This window comes from Chaetodon trifascialis, chromosome 4, assembly GCF_039877785.1.
Source record: "Chaetodon trifascialis isolate fChaTrf1 chromosome 4, fChaTrf1.hap1, whole genome shotgun sequence".
NCBI lineage: Eukaryota > Metazoa > Chordata > Actinopteri > Chaetodontiformes > Chaetodontidae > Chaetodon > Chaetodon trifascialis.
In genome coordinates this window covers 18,055,301-18,067,339 of record NC_092059.1, presented here as the reverse complement: position 1 = coordinate 18,067,339, position 12,039 = coordinate 18,055,301, and the positions used below count along the sequence as shown (strand labels likewise).

Sequence of the window (12,039 nt, the reverse complement as noted above, 5' to 3'; positions counted from 1 at the left end):
ACACACACACACACACACACACACACACACACACACACACACACACACACACACACAGAAACGAAACCTTTCTGTAAAGTTCACTAACACTGAAGGCAGCATGAACTTTGTTCTCCAGCTAATGATTGTCATGAGGCAAACAGCTACTACCACATGAAATTAATTTCTAGAACAAGCTTATGTTTTCCCCTGAAGAACACCCTTTCAGTAAAAATGTAACTGTCCAAAGCTTTTAAAAGTTTTCACAATGTAATCACCCAACAGAAAGAAGGGACATTAAAATGGTCCTGCCTGATAGGAAAGTATGTTCCAAACAATCTTTATAAAACTTAAAAGCACAATATCACATATTTTATATACATCAAAAATAAATATTTGTGTGCATAGCAATACACCTATATTGCAAAACTGTGGTGGGAAAAAAAAAAAAAATCCTGAACAGAAATAACTGTTCGGCCGATGCAAGAGTGAGACAATCTGTAAGAGTACTGCGCATGCGTGACATTACGCTAACGTTCCAAACCGGAAACTATATCACTGGACTCCTTAGTGATTCATCCTCTTAAACAGATACGATCTTTGCAACTCTTCTGACAGCTAGCAAGCAACTCCACAACGCTCCAAATAAGTAAGTTGACAGCTCTTTTATCAACACACGTGTGCATTTTAATGTCACGTTTCCCTGCAGTGAGAAGAAAAATATGCTTTTCCTTCCTCTTTCTTGTCATTTCCCTCCGGAGCCGGGCGGGGTGTTGCTGAGTGAGGTCGCTCCTCCAAATAGTGGTCCAACTGTTTTGGACTGCGAGCTGGTTAGCGTTAGCCAAACTTAGCTTTAGCTCGCAGTTCTAGCCTGACACACATAACATTAGGTACTTCCTGTTTAGCCTGCCCGTTCTGACAGCTACCTTTTTGTCTTCAGGTCCGCTTGTGATAAACTCATGTTATTATTCCCGCGGTGAGGAAGAGGCTGTGGTGACGGTACGAATAAGTTGGCTTGTCGCTAGCTAATTCTGCCTTGTCTTTCACTATGTGTGTTGTGTGCATTAGCTCTCTGCTGTGAGAAGAGTCTGTCCGCTTTATAAGTCTGCTGCTTATCTGTGCTTGACCACTCAGTAAGGCGTTTCACACAGAATAGCTCGCCAATTTCATTTAGCTTATGAACTGTCCGTTAAGCAGTCGTTTAAAGAGGTTGGCTGCCATGGTAAGCTAGCCTGCTGCTGATGCTGAGAGACTGATGTCCATTCAGGCCTGCAGACACCAGTGAGAGCAGAAATGACAGTTTACCAAAGTAATTCATGTGAAAATACACCCTAACAGAATAAAACTTGATAGAGTTTTAGACAAAACTCAAAGACTGACAACTGTCTTCTCTGCTTGAAATCATAGCAACGTCTGAAGTAATGAAGGCACCTGGTGACTTCTTAGTATTGAGCTGGTTACACGGCATTAGTGTGTATTTAAGAGAAGGCTTTTGTTTGACATATCCCACCCAATTGAGTTTAATATGACTGGAGGACTTTCAGCTGTGTAGTAAAAAGTGTACCCATACCTCAGTAACATCACTGAGCCTGCTGTCATGGTGTCTATGGATCAGATCCAGGATTGGTCTCTGGATGACATTGTCACTGCAGTCTTTGTCCTTGCTGTTAACCCGCAGGAGAGACTTGAGACTTCAAATACATGGCCCGTAACTGAAGCCCAGCATGGTGATCTTAACAAAAATATCACTGTGATATTGACCTGGAAATGGATAATGTCTGACAAGGAGGCTTTAAGAACACAACAGCCATTACATTACTCACAGTACTTAAAACTTATCCTGATATGATATGAAATATTAATCCAACACACTGGGTTCCTGACACAGTGGGTACTGAGAGGAAATAAGAGAAGAAGTGATAGGGCCATGTTATTTTACCTAAGTACATTGTACCATATCTAGCTAGGAACACTAATTTAACCCGATAAGAGCAGACTTCCTCCAAAAAAGGAACAAAGCGTTGTTGTAAATTCAAAAGTTTGCCTGTTTCAGTTAGCAATTAAATGTCTCACAGCCAAGGATTAAGTAACATTTTCTGTGGCTGTTGCAGAATTATCTCTCACACAGTACTAAAATAACAACAATTAATTTCATCGTAAAATAAAAGAAGTCACTGAATATTTAATAAAAAAGTCATTTGCCAGATGTTTCGTGTTGTTGCAGGTACTCTATAATGTCTTCATGGGATATTTTAGGAAATAATACTCAAGACTGGTGTATACCATCCTCAGGACTTCTTTGCTCACATCAAAGCTATTTGATTTCCTTACAAGAAACCAACTGCAGCATTTGATGTGCAACTATTAATCGATTAGTTGTCCGCTATTAATCTAATCTCCAACTCTGTTGATAATTGATTAATCAGTTTGAGTTAGTTTTTGTTTCTTTTCTCCTCTATGGCAGTAAACTTTGGTTTGTGGCCAAACCAAGACATTTGAGGAGGTCCTCTTGGGCTGTGGGAAACACTGATTGAGATTTTTCGTTTTGTAATAATAATCAAGATTAATTGTCAATGAAAATAATCGTTAGTTGCTCCCCTGCTTTGCAATGCCTTCTGAAAAATGTGGTTTGAGTGTTCATTAAAATTGGAGTTGGTGTCTGAAGTCATTCCTAAATATTTAAAACTAGCTACCATTTGAATAGCTTGGCTTGGCCCTCAGTTGTAATTGGCTGACACATTGGTTGCCCATCCCTGTTGTTAACGAGTTCCTGGGTCTTGCTAGCCTTTAAGAGCAAAGCATTCATCTTGACACCATGTTAATATGATTAGTGTAGAATCTCTACAGTTCATCATTGCTTTTGACCATTAAACCCACAATTGCGATGACATTTGCACACTTTAAAAGACCAAAGTTTCTGTCATAATTCTGCGTTTCATCTATATACATAGAAAACAGTGCAGGAGATAAAATGCAACCTTAGGGCACCCAAGGTTGTAGTTGCAGGGTTGATTAATTGTTTAATTCAATTTACAAGCAATAATGGCAAACAGTTCAGATGTGAAGATATTGTGCTTTTCTCTGTTTTATTATAAATAGAACATATGTCAGATTTGGACTTTTGACTGGACATTTGAGGATGTGACCTTGGACTCGGAGAAACTGGCATGGATATTTATCACATTTTTCTGACATTTTACAGACTTGTGATAAATGATTAATCGGGTTAGTCGCAGCCTGATTGAAGCTGATGTTTTAGGAGATGACATGGCTGTAAAGACCGGCATGGGAAAATACTGGTAGTAATTTGACAACAATGGAGCTGCTGTATGCATGGTTGATTGGCTGTAGATTGTGTTGTGCTGTTTGAACCAACAGGAATAAACAGGTGTCTGATGCAGGCTGGGCTTTACCAAACCAAAGCGGCCTTTTGTTGTGTGTCATGATGGAAAGGTATTTCTTTGTCATGAAGGAAATACTTTAATAAGGGGTAGCATTAAACACAGCCAGACAGAAAACTAACCATTGTACCAGGAATGAATTAGCTTTTATTTGACACTGATTCATCAGATTTACAGAAATGTCATGGTCTGTTCACAGTCCTGTAAGCAGTGTAGTAGATAAACATTTGAATCTAAAGTACTATAAACAGACAAAACAGGTGAGACCATGTATTTGACTCTGAAAATAACCCAGACGACTTTAGCATCAAACCAAAAAGGAAGCGATTCAGATATCACGACAAAGCAGACGCTCTAATGTGTGAGCACAGTGAAAAGTCTCAGAGCAGGTTTCCGTCACAGTTGCAAAAGAGGCTGAATTGTTTCTCTTTGTGGAGCTGTGTGGCAAGTCACCTGGCTTAATCTTGTTCACATGCTAGTACTGGCTGAAGTTACTTGTAACATGATGGGTGATGGATGCTTTTGCACCAAAGTGTTTCCAGGAACATTAATTTGTACAGTGAAATTACGTCTCAACCCTGATAGTGCAAATGTCACAATCTAATCCAAGTATACTTAAACCATCCAGACACCACAGACCAGTAATTACCTGTTTTGTATACTGTGATTTGATTGCACAGTCTGAGGCAGTGCACAGTGGCAGTGGAGAGCAGGGCATAAATGTGACAACAGACCAAAACTGCATGAAGGTATACTTCTGTATTTGATACTGTCTTAAAGAGTTAGTTAAAGTCAGACTCATCCTAACCCATTAAACAGGTTTTACATGCTGCAGTGACTGGTCTGTTCAGTGTGCATATGACCCATAATTCTTCAGTGAATGAGAGGCAGGAAAGATACAGTCAGCAGATTGAGCAGCCTTAGCAGTGTTCGTCACAGGCAGGTCAGCAGGGTCATTAAGCAGATGGAGTTAGATTAAGGCACAGTCACAGATGTAGTAGTAATAATAATAATAATAATAATAATAATTATCCTATTTTATAAAGAACTTTTCAGAATACATGTTACAAAGTGCTTCACCAAGGCTACAAAATAATACAGGTCATAAGATCATCAAGTTTTAAAAGACAACAGATCAAAAACAAGATTTTTTTTCATATATAGAAATGTTATCAAAATACGATATGATAATAGATTTTGGGTTGTTTCAGTTAACTTTCTTGGTGTCCATTCCCATGATGTCCCATGAGGTTTACTGTTCTGACTCCTTTGACAGGGATTACTGTGTTCATGTGTGTCTTATGACAATAGTTGTAATTGTAAGAAAACAGCAGGGTGAGTCGGCCCATAGAAACACACACACACACACACACACACACACACACACACACACACACACACACACACACACACACACACACACACACACACACACACACACACACACACACGCCCTCTCACAGAAGTAATCTGGTTAGCCTGGTGCCTGTGGGTGTTGTTCAGCTCGTCCATGCCACTGGCTGCTCACAGTTTCCATACAGGCAGTGGTTGGGCAGCAAGGATTTCAACAGGGATTGTACTGGAGGAGTGGGCTGGTAATGACTGGGTGCAAATCTGCTGCTGTGTCTACAGTTTGAGTTACTGTCAGAGAGGAAGCAACTGTCTGACCTCACAAGGGCAGCAAGAGTGAGAGAGGCTAAAAGCAGTGTAATCTGGATAAATATTATTGTTTATACAGGATATAATTACCAGGTTTGAAATGGCCACCTGGCAACCAATGGATGCCAGTGAAATTAGTCTTTAACAGACGAATCAGTCAGTGTTACCTACCACATTATATTATGGTAATTTTGACATGCTGACATTTTGAAAGCCCTGGTCACAGCTGGTTTCTTATTTTCTTTTGCAGGTGAAAAGCACATTTCATTGTATGAAGTTGAAGTTGACCTTTTTCTTTTACAAAATACCATGTTACATTTTGGCTTTCTGTACAAATCTGCATGTGAATGGGAGATTATGGGATGTTCTGTAGTTGTACAGTCAACATCAAATAATTATTATTAATAGCCAGTTTCAGTATGGCTAGAGTGTGTTTACCAAATGTTTCTCATCCAGTCGGACTTTAGAAGAAAAGACACAAAGAGATCTAACCATAACAATCTCCCAGCATGCCCTGTTACTGTCTGTGTTTCCTGTCTGGGTTCCTTCTCATTGCAGCTTCTTCCATAAGTGAATTAGTGGGAGTGTTTGCTGTTCTGCTCATGCTGCTCTGTGTAATTGAATAAGTGTGATTGGAGCACATGACCGTGTTGATGTCCTCGTGTATGTCTGCTGTGCGTGTGTGTGCGCAAATGCAGGTATGAATAGTATGAATATAATTTGCCAGGGTTAAGTGTGTATGAATGCCCTCTGTGTGTATGTAATCATGTCACTGTGTGTGAATGAATGCTCCCTTCATGCATTTGTTTTTGACTGTGTTTTTACTTATTTGTGTGTTTGCTTATTAATGTGTGTGTGTGTATGTGTGTGTGTGCACGTGCGTGCATGCATGTGTGCATGCGTGTATGTGTTTAAATGTGTGCATACTCTGCCACTCCCTTTTGTGGGGTCACATTTTTTTCAGGATGAGTTGTACTCTGAATACAACAAGATGTATAGAGGCACCATATTTGTTTATATGTAAATAAATTACAAAAATTCTAATAATGATATTAATCTATGGAAGTAAGTTGGTGTGCAATGTACACATCTAATGATTATTTTTATTATAAATTAATCTGCTGATTTATTTTCTCTATTAATTAATATAAAAAAGAACATCACAATTTCATTAAGTCCAAGCTTACAATCATATGAAACCGAAAAACACAAATCCTCACAATTTAGAATTTTGCAACCATTGAATTTGCCATTTTGTAACAAAAAATGTACTCAAATGATTCATTGATTACAAAAATAACTACTGATTCATTTTTCTTTAGATCAGCTAACCCCTGGTTATTTTTTAATGTGTTTAGTTGGAGGTAAATACTGTGTGAAAGCAATAGGTCTACCAGACTTCACGTTATTGTTTCTGTTTTTTAAATTATGTCTTTTATTTGTCTAAGCTTGCTTAACAGCCTGGCTTCAACTAGCTTTGCATGTTTGTTGTGTAGTCCAGCTCCTCAGGATGCAGGCAGCAGCCAGCAGGATGTAACATGTAGAGACAATGCTGATACAGATGTGCAGACAGACTTTGTCAATACTTGTCTTTTGGTGTAGTGCTTGTAAATGTACACGTAGAGTCCACAAACGTACAAGTAAAAAGTGTGTGAGTGAAATACAGAACAATTAACACTAGCCTAGCAGTTACTAAGAATGTTATCAGCCTCTGACAGGTAGTGGAATTGCCATCTTTGTTAGCTGTTGAAGGTCTCATCACAAAACAAACAAACAAACAATAACAACAATCACAGAACAGTTATAATAAGAGTGTCAACAGACAATGCTCACACAAGGGCATGTGGGGAATAGATAAAAGATGCCTGCCTATATTTGTCACAAATCAGACAAATTGGTGTATGTATGTATAGATCTGTTGCACGAGATGTTGCTTCTAACATGAGAACGTTCAATTCTGGCACCAGGATTCTACATATCACTCTTGTTTAATACTGGAAAAGCTCTGCATCAAAAGCATGTGGAAAACAGAGCCATTTAGAAATTCTGCTGCCAGCTTGGGCCTGTCAGACACAGTGACACCTGGCAGAGCGCTGAAGACAATTTTAGGAATTGCACAACAGCAGATTTGTGTTGAGGGTTACAAATTGTGCTCATTTCTTGGCTGGTATCATTAACTCAGCGATGACAGGTTGCTTAGAATAACTTTGGCCCAGACTCACAATCCTAAAATGTGGCCTACAAAACCAGGAAGTTGTCAGCCAGCTTGGCATGTCCTTGGTCTGTTCAAGTATTGAATGGGTATGTTGCCTTGGTGTTGACTTGCACAGTGACAGCACTGCACACAGCACCTTAACTGTGACATAATGTAATTTGTTTTATCAGTTTAATACGTCCCAGACTGATGTGCCTACTTTGTGTATAGAAAGTGCTCTCAATCACATTAATATTGTTACTGTATAATTAAGTTTCACAAATAAGATTACCCACCACTTCATCCTCTGCCTTTTTTTTAGCTTTTTGTGTGGTGCCTAAAATACTTTGAGAAATACCAGAAAAACACTGATATAATGCTGTCTGTCTGTTGTGCATGCAGGCTGCCTTCCCACAGAGCTGGGCGGAGAGAAGAGGGAAGGGGAGAGCTTTAACCCTGGTCTCCCCAGCTGACTCTGAATAAACCAGCCAGCCATGGATGACAGCTCCTCACTTGGAAAAGTCAGCAGCTCTACAGAGTCCGTGGCCACCGTCACCAGTGAGGAGTTTGTTCTGGTACAGTCTAGTGCCGCTGGGTCACCACAAGCCTCTGGGGGCAAACCAAGACTCAAGGTCAGAATGGTGTAATGTGTAATAGTCATTCCCCCATAGCACAACATGATCCAACATGAAGCCACTTGAAGGCCGCTGCTTTTTGCAGTTATGAAAAGGTCAAACACAGCAGCTAAATCACCCTTTTCCCCTTCACCCTCCTCAGTTTTGTAATCTACCTTTCTTGTTAAGTCAGCAAATGTGTCTCTGGCTGCCACCAGAGCTGGCGTGGCTGATTAGATCGAAGTGATTAAGTCAAGGAAAGCATATTGACAGCAAATGGAAACAAGGTGATCAACACTTGAGCACTGAATTAGTCCAGGAAGCTCCACTCTGTCTTTATCTATCTCTCTCTATCCTTAATTTAATCATGTTATATCTCTCCTTGTGTCTCATTGCCTCCATTTTTATTCTTTCCCTCTCTTCCTCAGATGTCCTGGAATGGGAACGAGCAGCTGGAGAAAGCTATGGAGGAGGTGTTAGATGATGATGATGATGAGGTGAAGTTGGAGAAAAGCAGTGTGGAAAAGATGGAGAAGCACAGTGACCCAGAGACCAAAGTCCAGGAGCACCGACCAGCAGGTATAAACACTCTGCACTTTTCAGATCCATTTACAGTCATTGTGTCTACTTGCAGGTAGTTACAATCTGCCTGTCAGCTGTTCTTTCATTTTCCCAACTATGCATTAAGAATGTAGTGCATAGCGCACATATCTTCCTTCCACTTCACAAAATCTGAGCTGAGCTGATTGACAGCATTAACACAGCAGCTGAACACTTCCTGAACTCTATTGGCATTTAACCTGTTAAATCAGAGCATACCGGTGTCACTGTGACAGCATGCATATTTAGTTTTCATATTTTAGAGATCTTGGATCACTATAATTCAGCAAGTGGGACAATTAATCACAACAAATTGAATGCTTGATGGATCAGATCAGGCAAAACTATAGACACCATAGTTGGCCATAATGGAAACAAATTAAAGTGCAGTGTTTTCAGGCGAGGGTGGTATCTGAGCTCTCTGACATTGGCATAACCGCTCGGCATATCATCAAGGACAGGTTGGCTCAGACGGCTCAACAAACATCAAATATTGGTTTATATACTGTGATACACTGTTTTACTCAGTGACGGGTGCTAGGCATTGGCTCTACCAGGGTTACAACTTACAAGTTCCAATCCCTCTGGTTTTATGTCCATCCCTGCTCAGTCCTGATCTTAGTTTTAAAGTTGAAAATATCTAGTATCCCCAACTACACAAACATCAGCTTGCTTGTCTGGAGTGTGATTTAAACCCACTCTTTCAGCTTGAGCTGTTCAAAAAGATACCTGCCATGTCCAGGATCTGAGAAGACAAAGCCCAATAAGCATTTCTGTGTGTATTTTTGGATAAAGCCTATGAAGGTTGATGTATGTGTGTGACCCTATCACCCCTCTGATGAAGCTCCTCACTTTTAGATGAAATGACACAGTGTCAAAGAGGAAGGAAGCACATGCTTCTCTCTCTCTCTCTCTCTCTCTCTCTCTCTCTCTCTCTCTCTCTCTCTCTCTCTCTCTCTCTCTCTCTCTCTCTCTCTCTCTCTCCAGGCTTACAGTGGAATTAGCACTGTAACAATTGCAGCACAACTAACCGTAAGAAATCAAGGTGTGTCACAACCTGCATTGTACTATGTGATGACTGTTTCTTCAATATGCTACAATACGACAGTCTAAAATGGGCCTAGCTGGTGAATGCAGGCAAACCAAGCAGGTTAAAGTTAGATCATTGAAAATTATACTTTCACTTTCACCTGCTCATCTGACTGCCTTATCAAAAAAAATTTTTGGGTGCTGGAAAATAATAATGACCATTAATTTTTTTTTGTGCCATTGGTAGTTCAAGAAAGAAAGTTTTAGGACTACACGTCTTTATTTATTTCTATTTACTTCATTTTGCACATCTTCAGTGAGACCAGCGTGTTGTGCTGCACTACGGCTGAGTAAACTTGGAGGAAATGGTTAGTGTGGTGTAGAATAAAAAGAAGTCCAGCTGCTGCTCTCATTGTTCTGCTTCCTGTTTGCAAAGTGTGAAAGTAGCAGGTCAAAGGCCATTTCAGAGATGACCCCCTGAACTTCCTTTGTCGTTCTCTCTCACCCTCTGCTTATCTTTAATTCTTCTTGGCTGTGTTTTTGTATTTTTGTCTTGTCTGTTTAGTACACCAGTCTGTTGTAGAGCTGCCAGCCTACAGAATGTGAAAACCCAGTAAAGAAAAATCTTGAGATTTTTTTCAGAAAAATCAATAGTGTCACAACCTTTTTGTCCTTTGTCAGAATCATGTCCAGCACCATGCAGCCCGACAGTGCTGGAGGAGGACAGTGTCCAGTTCAACAAGCTGTCCTATCTGGGCTGCACCTGGGTCAAAGCCCCTCGCAACGAGGCAGAGGCACAGAGGGCCATGGCCACCCTGCGAGCTGAAAGCGCCATCCCCATCCCCATCACCCTGCATGTCCCCTGTGGAACAGATGGCTCTGTCAGGTCAGACACACATTAAGACAGAGACTGTGTATATTGAGACTCTGGGCTGGTAAAATGGCCTGTGGTGACAGGAAAATAGATTTAACCTACAGATTGACAGGAAGGAAACTATAACTCAGGGAGTATGATAATAATAATAATAGTAATTTTAATAATAGTCATAGTATTCCTGGACATAGTGTGAAACTAATGGGCATAGGTTGTATAATCAGTATGGTCAATACAGAAACCATTGATTGTCAGTGACTCTTAGCCTGACCTCTTCATCACTACTTGTTTGGTAAAGTGGCCCTATGTAAATGATAGGAGATCAACCAAGAATAGATTATCCTGGATTACAAGATTGCTAAAATGACCCATCACCTCTGATGCTTGTTAGTCAGCAGAAGAAGAGAATTTACAGATGAAATGGATATCATGTAAGCTGAGAGAAACTTTTTAATTATCCTGAGTCATGAAGTGAACAGATGAAATGTTTAGATACACTAGAGGAAATGAGACGTGGCTTTTTGCTGACCATGCTGAAAATATTGACATTGTTGCTCAACATTGACATGAATACTGTACACCTCTTGACTGATTGGAAGTATGGTTGAATGTAAAGTTTAATGCCCTTTATTGGCGTAGACTTTGATCTCAGATCACAGGTTTATAGAGGTAAAGTCATCGAGAAAACCTAATAAATGTTAAAATTAACTATTGCCGAAAAACATGATCTTATCTTAATGCAAATTACAAATTTACGAATTAGTATCTGTAATCTACTGTTACACTGCCAGTGTGGAGCAAAGCATCATTCTCACATGTAAGATAAAATGACTCTGCAGGATTGTGGACCAGGCTTCGGGTACAGAGCTCGCCTCATTTCCCATCTACAAGGTGTTGTTCTGCGCCCGTGGACAGGAGGGTTCACTGGAAAGTGACTGTTTCTCCTTCACTGAGAGTTACCGGAGCTCTGAGGACTTCCAGATTCACGTCTTCTCCTGCCACATCAAGGAGGCCGTGAGTTCCATCCATATTAAAAACTGCAGCTCAGCGTGGCTTTCACACTTATTTTAGGCTTGTGTGACTGTATGTTGTCCAATAAAACTAAACAAATGGCAGATATTGAGAGAGCTGTTTGGAGCAGGAAACCATATTATTAAAAAGTATTTTGTTTACAGTAAGATTTGGAGTAGCTAATCAACATTCTACATTCCACAAACACCATATCCTTTAAAACAACAATGTCCTCTGATCTGCTTCTATAACTCGTGATGTCATGTGAAGTAAGCAATGTTGTTACCTAGGGCTTAGCGATACAGCAAAAAAGAGAGCAAAAAATCACTGTAATTTTTTCTGTATCATCAATATTTATCACAATATAAAAATTGAGAAAGTTGAGATCGTTTTATCACCCAGCCCTATCCATACAGGTGTCATTTTCAGCCATCATGATACAGCAGGAGAGTTGAGTATACATGATCATTGATGGGCTAACAGTAAAGAGTACAGTGCACCATAATCAGTGTGTGTTTGACTAGCCTGAAGAACAGATATTTGAATATGTGCACTGTATAACTGGGGAAATACTGTAAATTATACATACTTATACAGACCTCTAAGCACTGACACTGATAGACCAGGTGGGGGCACTGTTGTCTTCTTTCTCAATAATCTCCAGTTAATTCTAATCTT

General features: G+C 40.0%; 1 protein-coding gene across 3 annotated transcripts in view; it reads left to right on the top strand.

The window, feature by feature from the left end:
* Positions 1 to 541: 541 nt before the first annotated feature.
* Positions 542 to 12,039, top strand: part of rabgap1l (RAB GTPase activating protein 1-like) — a 115,755-nt gene continuing 104,257 nt past the window's right edge. For 2 of the 3 annotated variants that reach the window (XM_070960444.1, XM_070960442.1), the window contains exons 1-5: positions 542 to 628; positions 7,636 to 7,865; positions 8,276 to 8,426; positions 10,158 to 10,362; positions 11,190 to 11,364. In XM_070960444.1, coding sequence (XP_070816545.1) covers positions 7,728 to 7,865; positions 8,276 to 8,426; positions 10,158 to 10,362; positions 11,190 to 11,364 — 669 coding nt within the window. In that variant the 5' untranslated portion in view covers positions 542 to 628; positions 7,636 to 7,727. Of the gene's footprint in view, positions 629 to 919; positions 979 to 7,635; positions 7,866 to 8,275; positions 8,427 to 10,157; positions 10,363 to 11,189; positions 11,365 to 12,039 lie in introns of all 3 variants that reach the window. The other variant, XM_070960443.1, reaches the window with a different exon arrangement.